This window comes from Lissotriton helveticus, chromosome 5_1 (assembly GCF_964261635.1).
Source record: "Lissotriton helveticus chromosome 5_1, aLisHel1.1, whole genome shotgun sequence".
NCBI lineage: Eukaryota > Metazoa > Chordata > Amphibia > Caudata > Salamandridae > Lissotriton > Lissotriton helveticus.
The window spans coordinates 1,092,365,396-1,092,380,851 of NC_136065.1; the positions used below are offsets into that span (position 1 = coordinate 1,092,365,396).

The 15,456-nt window shown below is 49.9% G+C and overlaps 1 protein-coding gene across 3 annotated transcripts in view; it reads left to right on the top strand.

The window, feature by feature from the left end:
* The window catches only part of PDCD11 (programmed cell death 11), a 627,216-nt gene that overhangs the window by 29,933 nt on the left and 581,827 nt on the right, over window positions 1-15,456 (top strand). For all 3 annotated transcript variants that reach the window (XM_078643694.1, XM_078643695.1, XM_078643696.1), the window contains exon 3: window positions 11,264-11,413. In XM_078643694.1, the coding sequence (XP_078499820.1) occupies window positions 11,264-11,413 (150 nt within the window). The remainder of the gene's footprint in view (window positions 1-11,263; window positions 11,414-15,456) is intronic.

Consider the following 15,456-nt stretch of genomic DNA (forward strand, 5'->3'; position numbering starts at 1 on the left):
TCAAGGTCCCTTTTACTCTTACATGGTATCAGATTGGTCCTCTCTCGTTCCTCCGACATGTCAGCCTGCCCAATATAAACCTGACTTTCCCATACCAGGCTTTTCAGGTTGACCCTGCCAGAGATATTGACTCAAATGTAGAGCACTTTACTTGCCTGCTTAATTCTGCCCTTGACTCTGTGGCTCCATTGTAGCAGTTTTAACCTAAGCAACTGTCTCCATCAGCTCCCTGGTACCCTCCTGAGATAGTTTGTAAAGGTATAAAGTGGTACTGAACGAAAGTCTATGATTAAGAAGCTTAAAAGGCAGTTGTAAAATGAAACACTACAAGTCCCTCGGTACATATGCTACATCTGATTACTTCTCCCATTTGATCTTTGCGGTTGACAATCAATCTACGGACATTTTCAAGATGATGCAATAGCTGTTTATTTCCCCATCTCTTCAACTGTCCCTGAGCGCTCCACAGCTTTTTGTGAATCAGTTTAGTAATTTTTCATCAGTCTCTAATATTCATTATTATTTGTGCAGGAGTCTTTTGGAGAATATTTGCTTTTTTTCCATTTCTTAGCGAGGCCTTTTAGCAAGACATCCACTGATGATCATCTAAAATATAAACTTTTTCCTGTTTTACTATGGAGGAAGTCAAGTCCCTATGTGGGCTCTTATTACACATGTGTGTTGTTCGTTTTTAACCTGACCTATGACGCACTTTCCCTAAGTTTCCTCCACTTAACTCGGTTGTGTATTGACTTCCTGTCCACAGCCTTGGCGCTTCAGCTCTGGAACGAAGCACTTGTGGTTCCATTGTTAATAAATAAAACATTGGGCTGACCCTAAAGATCTTCCTAGGCTCTACCCAATTACCCCTCTCCTTATACCATTGAAATCTCAAAAGGGTGTGAACAATCAGCTTTCCTCTTATGTAAAAGCTCCCACGAGGTGGGTTTTCATCCACGGCATGACACTGCATTGGCCCTGCATGCTATCATGGACGAAATCCGCATGATGTTGGACAACGGAGCCAACGCTGCTCTTGTATTGTTGGATCTCAGGATCTCAATGATGCTTTTGACACAATTTCTGGGCTCTTCTCACCAACCAGCTTCAGAACTTTGGTGTCATGATGGTCCTTGTTTACAATGGTTCTCCTACTTTTCTAGCCACCGAAACCTGCTGGTGTCTCTTAAGCCTGTTAGATATAGCGCCACACCATAGCTCCATATTCAGCCTTTCACTTTTTAACATTTATATGGCTCCCATCGCCAGCTTTGACTTTGCACTAATGTCTTACACTGATGACCCAAATTGTTATATCTTTTGTCAAGGACCGTGCTGCCCCCATGAGTATTTTCTATGTTGAGTTGTATATTTGCATTACAGACTGATGCAGAGTCACTGTCTTAAACTCAACGGGAACAAAATCAAGGTTCTCCGTTTTTGGCGGTGCCTTGTTACAAGGATAGATGGCCTGAGACCCTGCTTGTATTCTAAAAGACATGGTCTCAAAAACGTAGGGGAGAACTTGGTCACAACACTTTGTTTTATCTGTCAAATTAACCTAATAAGGGTGTCTTGTTAGGTCTCGCCTGTCGATGCGCATGCGCATCGAGCTTGCGAGACTATGGGGGCTTAACCACTCTTTACCTAACTTGCAAGGAATCGTGGCGATTCCTTGCAGTGCCCGTGACTTTTAAGCTAAATGCGCATGCGCTTAAAAGCGCGTGCACATGCCCCCAGCCGCCTGCCTGCCCCTGCTGCTTTCACACCCTCTCGCCGTCTGTTCCCCCTGCTGCGTCATCAAAGGCTTTCACGGCCGGCCGGCCGTGCTTTCAGTTTCACTGCCGGCCGGCCGTGTAAAGTGCACTTCAAAGGCCGCTCTCCCCGCTCCGCCCCCTCCCCTGCCCGCCGTGTCGCATTTCTCCTCCCCCCTCCCCTTCTCTGCCTTCCCTCCGTCTTGTATTTTCCCTCTGCTCTTTCCTTTATTCTTTTTCTCTTTCCTTTCAGATTCCGTTTCTTTCCTTCCCTAGTTTGTTTCTTTTTTCCTGTTCCATTTTAAACCTATTTAACAATTCTTCCCTTACTCATCGTTTGTTCGATCCGTGTGACTTTGCCGACTTACACCTCCCCTCCCTACTTTCTGCCCTGGCCCCTCCCCCTCTCCTTGAGGTGAGCTCGGCATCACCCTCGCTCATAGCCTCGAATCCATCGCCCTGCTTCCAGTATGCACACCCCGAGCACGTCCTTCGAAACACATTTCCATTCTGTCCATTCCTATGCATCATTCATTTATCACGCAGACACCTCTCTGATCCGTTTCAAAGCCAAACTGCAACTTTCTTGCATTTCAGTTCTAAATGATTTTGTAACGCAGGGCTGCATACCTAAACTGAATCTGTAGTTCTACAGAATTATGTCGTACACACTAATTATCTTATTTAGATGAACATTTCTTTCAATACATTCTTTTAACTGCCAAATGTCATGGGGATTTCACAGAAGAATACAACACAGTATGTTTTGCAGCATGTCCAAGTGCAAAGCAAAGATGCACTGTCGTCATGCCCCCCTAATCCGAAATTGCATTAATAACTTACTTTAGCACATAAAAAAAAAAAAGGCACCACCACCGCATCCACCACACCCACATCCACCGCATCCACCACCACCACATCCACCACCACCACATCCACCACCACATCCAACACATCCACCACCACTTCCACCACCACCGCATGCACCACCACCACCGCATCCACCACCACCACCACATCCACCACCACCACCACATCCACCACCACCACCACCACATCCACCACCACCACCACATCCACCACCACCACCGCATCCACCACCACCACATCCACCACCACCCCCACATCCACCACCTCATCCACCACCTCATCCACCACCTCATCCACCACCGCATCCACCACCACATCCACCACACCCACCATCACTTCCACCACCACATCCACCACCACTTTCACCACATCCACCACCACCACCACATCCACCACCACATCCACCACCACCACCACATCCACCCCCACATCCACCACCACATCCACCATCACCACCACCACATCCACCACCACCACCATATCCCCTAGATCCACCACCACCACATCTATGTGTGTGTGTGTGTGTGTGTGTGTGTGTGTGTGTGTGTGTAGGTGCAAATGCAATGTTCTTGAATTTTCGTCACAATAAAATACACTGAACATAATCTTCACAAAAGTTATTTACAAATGTTTAAGCTATTGCCATTATAAATTACAATACATTTTATTTCAGTATTTATTATTTACAAAATTAAAAGCCATTGTTATTTGTAATATCAATACATCTAAGTCACGTAAATACAACACACATTGCATTACAAATGATATAGGTGTCACATTTGCGAAAGTTAAAACTATTGACATTGTAACTGACAAAGCTATTAATTTTGCTATTTTCAAAACCAACGCCACTCACCCACGCAACGCCACTCACCCACGCAACGCTACTCACCCACGCAACGCCACTCACCCACGCAACGCCACTCACCCACGCAACGCCACTCACCCACGCAACGCCACTCACCCACGCAACGCCACTCACCCACGCAACGCCACTCATCCACGCAACGCCACTCATCCACGCAACGCCACTCATCCACGCAACGCCACTCATCCACGCAACGCCACTCATCCACGCAACGCCACTCATCCATTTGCAAAACGAAAAATGTAAAACTCTTCTATTGCGAGACCTATTGCATTTTCAATGCTTGTTTTTACTATGCGGTCTGTTGCATAAATAAGGAACTCCATCTACTTCTGTTGTCTTTATGCAAGTCAGTACTCTCAACATCTCCTGCATAGACTATTGTAATGTGCTCCAGCTTGGCGTCCCAAAACAATCGTATTTTGCCTCTTCAGGAGATTCCGAACATCACTGCAGGAGTTCGCCTAAAACTGTCCCGCTTCTTCATATCTTCTCTCCCTACATTGGCTACATTTACAATTAACCATCCAGTTCAAGGAACTTTGTCATCAAGCAGTTTATGAAAAGGGCCCTGGTGTTCTTTCAGTCTAGGCTTACTTGGTATATTTCATCTCAGTCTCTCAGATATTCTGACACCTTGGTTATGGCTGGGTGGCACAGCGGTTTCTTGTCCGGGTTCTTCCTTGTGGAACTTGCTGCCACTGGATTTAACAACTGAAACCTATCTGCCCTCTTTCCAGAAAGGACTCATAACCTGGCTTTATGCTATGTAGACATTCTTTGCACAAATCAGTTCATTGTCAGTTTCTTTCAGTTCAAGATGCCCTTTGGGTATCTGCCACACTTACAAGTTAACTGTGTTCATTCATTTCATTCATTGTGTCAGATTGAAACATATTCTGTGTTCTGACCATTGGCTTCTTTTTGAGGGTGAAACATATTATGGACACCTCTCTCAGAATACCAAATTATGTAATTAGGAGGGGCTGTTTTGCCCACTTTCCTAGTGACAAAACTACAAGTTTGGCTACAAAGGTGATAGTTAAGGTGTGTAATACCAGCACTCTGTCCATGAACAAAGAAGGGTGCTGTATTTTAGTGACATCGTTGTGTTTTTTTTTCTTCAAATATCGCCACCATTTTTTTCACTGTGGAACTTTCACAGCACTCTTGAACACTTGACGGTTAACAGATTTTCTTGTGTACCGATTGATCGAGTGCCTCACTAGAAATGTATAGAAATGCATTGTGCATGGAGGGAATGCAAGAAGTAGTCTTTATTGCACCTTAGTCGCAGTTTGACAAAAACACAAAGGAATGTAATTAAACGTAATGTACTAGGTATGTAGTCCATTTGATTCATTTGCCAACCTGTAAGATTTGCCTGCAAAAGAAACCTATTTCTTAAACATATGGGTTATTTTCCAGAAATATATCACTACTCCCATCCGAGGGCGCAATCAGTCTTTTTGAGCACTTAGGGCTCTGAAGGGGGGCTGGTGTACCCCACAGGAGGGTAAAAAGCACATGAGACACTAGGGATTAACATTTTAAAAGAAACGGGACCAGAAGCTGGCCTGTACCATGTCAACCCAAGGAACCAAATAGACTTACTCTTCTCCTCTGGGGCAGAGGGAAAATTCTGCGTGGGAGAGCGTGAATTTCCTATAAATAGCAAAACCATGGATAACAAACAAGTTATTACTTATTTTCCATTGGGAGATTATTGCAGAATATCGACCCATTCTTGGCTCCCAGGAAACGCTATAAAAAAAAGTTTCTGGAAACCAGAGAGCCAGTGAAACCCCAGGGTAGTGTTGATTTTTCCTACTCAAAGTAGGGGTGCAAACATTTAATTTCGTCTGATTTATGTGACATAAAACTCTAATTCCCAGCCACTAGCTAAAGTCCTATCTCTTTTTTCTCAACGGTTAGTTACTTTGGAAAAACACTGAGTGATCTGCACAAGTAATCTTTTACTGAATTCAGAATTTTGGTCTAGTTTTCAGCAATGTATAGCATTGTCAGTTCACCCCTATTTTCCCCTACAATATTGCAAGTAGAAAAAACCTAGAAAAGGAAATATTGACCACCAATAACGGTCAAAAAAGGTTTTTACCCCCTATTTTTCTGGAAACTGGGAAAAGGCTCATGTTGGCACAACAAACCTTTTGTTCTTGCCTTTTTAAACATAATTTTACCATATTTTGGCTAATATCTCATTGCTGTGCAAAGTAAATCAAAGAACCTGAGTAAATTTACATTGCCCAAAATGTGGGGGAGGGCCTTGGTGGAAGATCGTAGGTTTGACCTCGAATCATTCAGTGAATTAAGGCATTAAGTGTGACTACCCCAAAATGGCAAGAAAGTTCAAAGAATTCTACGGGTGAAAAGGCTTAGTAGCGAAGTGGATGGTTACCAACCTGTAAACTCCTGCAGCATTTCTGGTAATAGACTCGTTGGGACCAATTCACAAACTGCATTTTGTAATATGTAAAGTAGTACTGCAGTAGTTCCACTTACTACAAAATGCTATTCAAACAACCATGGGTGCAAATCATCACCTCATCTTGCATGCAAATACAAAATGCAGTCGCCCAACCGCAATAGATTAAGCCCATTGTTATTCACTAACTACACTTCTCAAGATATTGCATTAGAAAACATATATTTAATTGACTGTTAAAAAATATACAAATAAAAAAAATATTAATTTATTGTTATGCATTACTTCCATAGGAAGCCTCTATCATTTACACCAGATTCTAGCTCTGGTAACTGCTACTATGAGGTAGCACAAGTTGATTTAAAAAAAAAAAAAAAAAAAGTGTTACTTACTTTTGCCATGTCATAAAGGCCTTTCAGGCCAGCCAAACTGGTCTCTTGGAGAATCTGTCAGCGCAGCGCTGCTTATGCGTGTCTGCTTTGACTGAAAGCAGAAGCACAGCTGCAGAAGGGCGAAGGAAGACAGGGACCCAGCGAGCCAAGTGAATACTAACCCAGTATGGGAAAACCCCAAAGTTGGTACTGGTAAGGCATGTCTTGTTCCACAAGATGTCTTGAAGAGTCAGGCAACTGCTCAGCAACAGGGTGTCACCCCTGGACTGGCAGAAGGAAGGGTGGAAGAAGTGTGTCTGCCTCTTGAGTAGAGAGGCTCCAAGAACCCAAAGCATCCCCTAAGATGGCACCTGCACCTGTCAGTGGAGAGCTAAGGGTGTGGTTCTGGGCACTGGCCGCTTCCTCTGCTGCATCTGCAGTCGCCTCTGCTAAGTGTTTGCTTTTAAGGCAGCCTTATCCCTAGCGTGGTGGCAAGACCCCGTAACAGGATGGAAAGTCGGCCCTCTGACCCAGTTGGTCATGGTGATTCTTCTTCAATATTGGATAACCTCTTTGGGTAAGCTATGTGTTGCTGTAGCTAAGGTTGGGTTAGAGGAGGTAGGTACCTCCTACCTAAAGTAAAAGACAAGGATAGGAAAAACAGAGAGCCAGTTTAGGATGTGTCATGTCAAAGTAGAGGTAGGTCAAGTTACCAAGTGAGAATGACCCTGACAGAAGGATGTAAGACAAAGTTGGCCCTGCAATAGGACATCCAGTTCCCTACATCCCTCCTTGCTAAATGGTCAGGGAGACTCACCAAGATTGGGATTGAAATCTCCTTGATGTGTTAGCCGGTTTCCTTACATGACCCCCTCCCCCCAGCTATCTGCTCATTTTTTTACTTTGAGAATGCACCGAGGCCTGCTAACCAGATCTCCGTGTCCGTGTTCTGACCCATTTCAAAAGGTATGTCAAATTGGATGTCCCCAATCGACAAGTGCTGGCTATCTTATATTCCCTGGGTACCTTGGGTACCATATACTTGGGGCTTTTAAGTAAGAGTGTCCATCCAGGGCTGCAGTACTGTTTGTGCCACCCTGAACGTGACAGAGGACAAAATGGCTCACAGCTTGCCACTGCAGACTGGAAGGGGCAGTGTTGACCCTGCTATTGCGACTTTGCCATTTAAACTAATAGCAAAGCCACTATTCCCTTAATAAAATGTCGAAATTGATGTCACTATTAATGTTAAGCAACTTTTAGCAAGTTGCCATTCCGTGCCCTAACTGATCCAGTGGCCTCATACAGGCTGTGGCACACAGGCAGCTTTCTGCCCGCCTAGGGAGATGTGTGGCTCCCTCATGTACTACTTCCCACTCTGAGTTCCTCCCATTGTCAGTGTTGCCTTGCCCCCAACCACCCTTCCTCCCGTTGTTCCTTGTACCTTTACTCTCCCCCCCTACATCCCTCCCGTTGTCCGTGTTGCCTTGCCTTACTTCCCTCCCTCCTGTTGTCCTTGTTGCCTTTCACTCGCCCTCCCTCACGTTGTCCTTGTTGCCTTTCCCTTGCCTTCCCTCACGTTGTCCTTGTTGCCTTGCCCGCGACTTCCTTCCCTCCCATTGTCTGTGTTGCCTTGCCCTCCATAATGCCGTATCTCCACCCTCCCTCCCCAGGTCCGTGATGCCTTGTCCCCACCCTCCCTCCCCAGGTCCGTGATGCCTTGTCCCCACCCTCCCTCCCCAGGTCCGTGATGCCTTGTCCCCACCCTCCCTCCCCAGGTCCGTGATGCCTTGTCCCCACCCTCCCTCCCCGGGTCAGTGATGCCTTGTCCCCACCCTCCCTCCCCGGGTCCGTGATGCCTTGTCCCCACCCTCCCTCCCCGGGTCCGTGATGCCTTGTCCCCACCCTCCCTCCCCGGGTCCGTGATGCCTTGTCCCCACCCTCCCTCCCCGGGTCCGTGATGCCTTGTCCCCACCCTCCCTCCCCGGGTCCGTGATGCCTTGTCCCCACCCTCCCTCCCCGGGTCCGTGATGCCTTGTCCCCACCCTCCCTCCCCGGGTCCGTGATGCCTTGTCCCCACCCTCCCTCCCCGGGTCCGTGATGCCTTGTCCCCACCCTCCCTCCCCGGGTCCGTGATGCCTTGTCCCCACCCTCCCTCCCCGGGTCCGTCATGCCTTGTCCCCACCCTCCCTCCCCGGGTCCGTCATGCCTTGTCCCCACCCTCCCTCCCCGGGTCCGTCATGCCTTGTCCCCACCCTCCCTCCCCGGGTCCGTCATGCCTTGTCCCCACCCTCCCTCCCCGGGTCCGTCATGCCTTGTGCCCACCCTCCCTCCCCAGGGCCGTGATGCATTGTGCCCACCCACCCTCCCCAGGTCCGTGATGCCTGGTGCCCACCCACCCTCCCTCCCCTGCCATGCATTGTGATCCACCTTCCCTCCCCAGGTCCGCCATGCCTTGTCCCCTCCCTCCCATCCCAGGTCCGCCATGCCTTGTAAACCATCCTCCATCCCACCCCAGGTCCACCATGCCTTGTCCCCTCCCTCCCATCCCAGGTCCGCCATGCCTTGTCCCCTCCCTCCCTCCCACCCCAGGTCCGCCATGCCTTGTCCCCTCCCTCCCTCCCACCCCAGGTCCGCCATGCCTTGTCCCCTCCCTCCCTCCCACCCCAGGTCCGCCATGCCTTGTCCCCTCCCTCCCTCCCCAGGTCCGCCATGCCTTGTCCCCTCCCTCCCACCCCAGGTCCGCCATGCCTTGTCCCCTCCCTCCCACCCCAGGTCCGCCATGCCTTGTGCCCACCCTCCCTCCCCATGTCCGCCACGCCTTGTCCCCACCCTCCCTCCCCAGGTCTGTGATGCATTGTGATCCACCCTCCCTCCCCAGGTCTGCCATGCATTGTGATCCACCTTCCCTCCCCAGGTCCGCCATGCCTTGTCCCCTCCCTCCCATCCCAGGTCCGCCATGCCTTGTCCCCTCCCTCCCTCCCTCCCCAGGTCTGTGATGCCTTGTGCCCACCCTCCCTTCCCGGGTCCGTGATGCCTTGTCCTCACCCTTCCTCCCCGGGTCCGTGATGCCTTTCCCCTCCCTCCCACCCCAGGTCCGCCATGCCTTGTCCCCTCCCTCCCACCCCAGGTCCACCATGCCTTGTCCCCTCCCTCCCACCCCAGGTCCACCATGCCTTGTCCCCTCCCTCCCACCCCAAGTCCGTCATGCCTTGTCCCCACCCTCCCTCCCCATGTCCGCCATGCCTTGTCCCCTCCCTCCCATCCCAGGTCCGCCATGCCTTGTCCCCTCCCGAGCTCCATGATGCCTTGTGCCCACCCTCCCTCCCCAGGTCCGTGATGCCTTGTGATCCACCCTCCCTCCCCAGGTCTGCCATGCATTGTAATCCACCCTCCCTCCCCAGGTCCGCCATGCCTTGTCCCCTCCCACCCATCCCAGGTCCGCCATGCCTTGTAAACCATCCTCCCTCCCACCCCAGGTCCTCCATGCCTTGTCCCCTCCCTCCCACCCCAGGTCCGCCATGCCTTGTCCCCTCCCTCCCACCCCAGGTCCGCCATGCCTTGTCCCCTCCCTCCCACCCCAGGTCCGCCATGCCTTGTCCCCTCCCTCCCACCCCAGGTCCGCCATGCCTTGTCCCCTCCCTCCTTCCCCATGTCTGCCATGCCTTGTCCCCTCCCTCCTTCCCCAGGTCCGCCATGCCTTGTCCCCACCCTCCCTCCCCATGTCCGCCATGCCTTGTCCCCACCCTCCCTCCCTATGTCCGCCATGCCTTGTCCCCACCCTCCCCATGTCCGCCATGCCTTGTCCCCACCCTCCCTCCCCATGTCCGCCATGCCTTGTCCCCACCCTCCCTCCCCATGTCCGCCATGCCTTGTCCCCACCCTCCCTCCCCATGTCCGCCATGCCTTGTCCCCACCCTCCCTCCCCATGTCCGCCATGCCTTGTCCCCACCCTCCCTCCCCATGTCCGCCATGCCTTGTCCCCACCCTCCTTCCCCAGGTCCGCCATGCCTTGTCCCCACCCTCCTTCCCCAGGTCCGCCATGGCTTGTCCCCACCCTCCCTCCCCAGGTCCGCCATGCCTTGTCCCCACCCTCCCTCCCTATGTCCGCCATGCCTTGTCTCCACCCTCCTTCCCCAGGTCCGCCATGCCTTGTCATCACCCTACCTCCCCAGGTCCGCCATGCCCCTTGTCCGTGTAGCAATGTCCCCCACCCCTTGTCCGTGTTGCCTTGTCCCCCGCCCTCTCACCACTTGTCCGTGTTGTCTCCCCCCCGCCCAAGCCTTGTCAGTGTTGTCTCCCCCCCACCCCCCCATTGTCCCTGTTGCCTTGCCCCCTCCCTCCCAATCCTTGTCCGTGTCGCCTTGTCCCCTTGTCGGGTCGCTATGGCCCCCGCCGTCGCTCCCATTGTCCTCTGGCCACTTCATAGCAACTTTTTCTACCCTTCCTCCTGTTGCCCCGCCCAACTGTCCTCCCTTCCTCTGTTCCCGTGCTGCCCCCACCCACCATAGCAAAACAAAGCTCTGACGCTCACACCAGTAGCAGTTCCATGGCGCTTTTTCCCCCTATCTACCCTCCATGTTGCCTCCGCTTCCCTCCATGTTGCTTCACGTCCTACCCTCCCTCCCGCAATAAAACCCCCCAAAAAACGCCATGATGCAGGCAGCGCTGGTCGTGTCATATCACCTTTTTTTTTTTTCCACTTCAACCCTGCTGTACATCGGCCACACTTCTGTACAACATGTCTAACAAGCATTGACTAAGCCAATACCACTTCGTGTTTCTGTTGGTTCTCAGTGCTGCTTCATACTCACGTGACATATTGATAATCGTGATGTCTTTTACTGTAGCTGCCAAATGTGCATCACTATCCTACATTTGTTGTAATAACTTTGTTTATCTTCCCAAAGACCAGAATCCTTGCTCGCCTCTGACCTTTTGTATTTATTTTCAGACCCACAACGAAGAGGCAACTACGAAACGAAAGAGGGGCAAAGGAGAGACTGATAAATCAGATCAGCTGAAATCAAAAAAGCCGAAGACTGAAGGAAATGAATCTTCCATCCCCAAACGTGAAAAATGCATTGAGATTCTTAAATTTAAAGTGCGTGGTCCTCTTGGCTCCTGGTTTCAATGTCAAGTTTGTAAAAAGGGTACTGGGATAAAGTGCAAGACAGCTAGACTGGGAATGCTCAATTTGTTTTTGTAAACATCAACCAGGCAGGATTAGTCTTCATCTATTTTACAGGGTCATGTAACAATTGCAGATACCTGGTGTTGTATGTACATGTTCTTTCTTTCATGAGAGCGTCTGTTCTGTAGACCAGCCATAAGCATGTAGCATTGCTTAAAGGAAAAAAGATGAACTCCGAACAGTAGGAAAACTCATTTTCGAGTTTAAAAGTGGCACAAGAAGTCGCTGTGTTCTATTTAAATTGTTTCTAAATATAATCAGCAAAGTGTTTATTAAGGAGGAAAAATATTGAGTTCATGTTGTTGCAGGCAATTGTGGTTTCTTGGGGAAAAATATACAAAGAATAGACTTTGGGCCCCTTCATGAAAACACTACCTTTTAGAACTTGCTTTCAAATACAGGTGGAAGGCAGCATATTTATTATTTGTTGCACTTGTGCATGCAAGAAGTTAATTTTCTCTTTGAATGTGGAATGGTATCCCTCTATGCGTTCTATAAATTTGGAGACACTGAGTCACTGTAGTACCCAAGGTCCCTCAGCCAGGTATGTAGAGAGGGCAGTGCTAACTAGGCAATCTGGGGCTCTCCAACTTTTCCTGTAGTGAGAGCTGCTTCTGATCAGTGAAAAGAATTGTGAGCTACTGAAAACGAAATACTTTGTGTGGGGGCACTCTGACAGGGCTGCCATGTGTGTCAGTGAGCGCATGCTCTTTGGGATGTGTGAACATGTGAGAGTATGAATGGGATATTTGTGTATGGGTGACTGAGAGCCTGTGTCATATGTACTTGTGTTACAGGATATACCTTTTGCCATAAGGGCGTTGTTATATGTAATGCGCAAACATAGAACCATTTAAGTTTTTTTTTGTTTTTAGGGCTCGCCTGGCGTTGGAGCGCGAAGCGCTCCCGCCAGCGAGTTCTATAGCCGCCTTGCTCCCTGTCAAGGGAGTAGCAGCTGTGAACGAGCCCGACACAGAGCTGGGAACGAGCCGACCCAGGTCTGTGAACGAGCTTCAAGGTTGAGCAGCTTGTGCACGTTTGTTGGACGTCAGGCGCTGCAAGCCCGCCAGACCAATTATTCCAGCATGAAACTCTACTTCCTGAGGCGCCACAAGACCAATTATCCCAGCAGGAGTCTCCACTTCCTCAGGCGCTGCAACAATTATCACAGCATGAGACCCACTTATCACAGCATGTCAACAGGTGCCTCAGGCTGCTGGAGCACTCAACTATAATTAATGTGCAGTTGAGTGCTCCAGCAGCGTGGGGCGGCTCTCTGCATGCTGTGATAATTATCACTTTGGGGCCTCATGCTGTGATAATTACGGCGGCATGCTCTATTTGCAGCACTGAACATTTTCAAAGAAGGCGAAGCAGTGACATTCATTGAGACACTCACCCTCACGCCCTCACCCCCTCACCCCTCACACACCTCCTCACCCTCACACCCTCACCTTCACACCCCCTCACACACACCCTCACATACCCTTACCAGCACAGCAAAACACAACACAGCACAGCAAAACACAACACAGCACAGCACAGCAAAACACAACACAACACAGCACAGCACAGCAAAACACAGCACAGGACAGCAAAACACAACACAACACAGCAAAACACTACACAGCACAGCACAGCAAAACACAGCACAGCACAACAAAACACAACACAGCACAACAGAGCAAAACACAACACAGCACAGCACAGCAACGCACAGCAAAACACAGCACAGCAAAACACAGCACAGCACAGCGCAGCACAGCACAGCAAAACACAGCACAACACAGCACAGCAAAACACAGCACAGCAAAACACAGGACAGGACAGCAAAGCACAGCACAGCAAAACACAGCACAACACAACACAGCACAGCAAAACACAGCACAGCAAAACACAACACAGCACAGCAAAGCACAGCAAAACACAGCACAGCACAACACAGCACAGCACAACACAGCACAGCACAGCACAACACAACACAGCACAGCACAACACAGCAAAACACAGCACAACACAGCACAGCAAAGCACAGCACAGCAAAACACAACACAACACAGCACAGCAAAGCACAGCACAGCAAAACACAACACAGCACAGCAAAACAACACAGCACAGCAAAACAACACAGCACAGCAAAGCACAGCACAGCAAAACACAGCACAGCAAAACACAGCACAGCAAAACACAGCACAGCACAACACAGCACAGCAAAACACAACACAACCCTCACGCCCTCACCCCCTCACACACCTCATCACCCTCACACACCTCCTCACCCTCACACCCCCTCACACACACCCTCACATACCCTTACCAGCACAGCAAAACACAACACAACACAGCACAGCAAAACACAACACAGCACAGTACAGCAAAACACAACACAGCACAGCACAGCAAAACACAACACAACACAGCACAGCAAAACACAGCACAGGTCAGCACAGCAAAGCACAGCACAGCACAGCAAAGCACAGCAAAACACAGCACAACACAGCAAAACACAACACAACACAGCACAGCACATCAAAACACAGCACAGGACAGCACAGCACAGCAAAACACAGCACAGCAAAACACAGCACAGCAAAACACAGCACAGCACAGCACAGCACAGCATAACACAGCACAGCAAAACACAGCACAGCAAAACACAGCACAGCACAACACAGCACAGCAAAACACAGCACAGCAAAACACAGCACAACACAGCACAGCACAACACAGCACAACACAGCACAGCAAAACACAGCACAGCACAACACAGCAAAACACAGCACAACACAGCAAAACACAGCAAAACACAGCACAGCACAGCAAAGCACAGCACAGCACAGCAAAACACAACACAGCACAGCACAGCAAAACACAGCACAGCACAGCACAGCAAAACACAGCACAGCACAGCAAAACACAGCACAGCACAGCAAAACACAGCACAGCACAACACAGCACAGCAAAACACAACACAACACAACCCTCACCCCCTCACCCCTCACACACCTCATCACCCTCACACACCTCCTCACCCTCACCTTCACACCCCCTCACACACACCCTCACATACCCTTACCAGCACAGCAAAACACAACACAGCACAGCAAAACACAACACAGCACATCACAGCAAAACACAACACAGCACAGCACAGCAAAACACAGCACAGCAAAACACAGCACAGCAAAACACAACACAGCACAACACAGCAGAGCACAGCAAAACACAACACAGCACAGCAAAACACAGCACAGCACAACACAACACAGCACAGCAAAACACAACACAGCACAGCAAAACACAACACAACACAACACAACAAAGCACAGCAAAGCACAGCACAGGACAGGACAGGACAGCAAAACACAGCACAGCACAGCAAAACACAGCACAGCACAACACAACACAGCACAGCACAACACAGCACAACACAACACAGCACAGCAAAACACAGCACAGCAAAACACAGCAAAACACAGCACAGCAAAGCACAGCACAGCAAAACACAGCACAGCATAGCAACACACAGCACAGCAAAACACAGCACAGCACAGCAAAACACAGCACAGCAAAACACAGCACAGCAAAACACCGCACAGCAAAACACAGCAAAACACAGCACAGCAAAACACAGCAAAACAGCACAGCAAAGCAAAGCACAGCAAAACACAGCACAGCAAAACACAGCACAGCAAAGCACAGCAAAGCACAGCAAAGCACAGCACAGCAAAACACAGCACAGCAAAACACAGCACAGCAAAACACAGCACAGCAAAACACAGCAAGCACAGCAAAACACAGCACAGCAAAACACAGCACAGCAAAACACAGCACAGCAAAACACAGCACAGCACAGCAAAACACAGCAAAGCACAGCACAGCAAAGCACAGCACAGCCCAACCAAGCACAGCACAACCAAGCACAGCCCAATCAAGCACAGCCCAACCAAGCA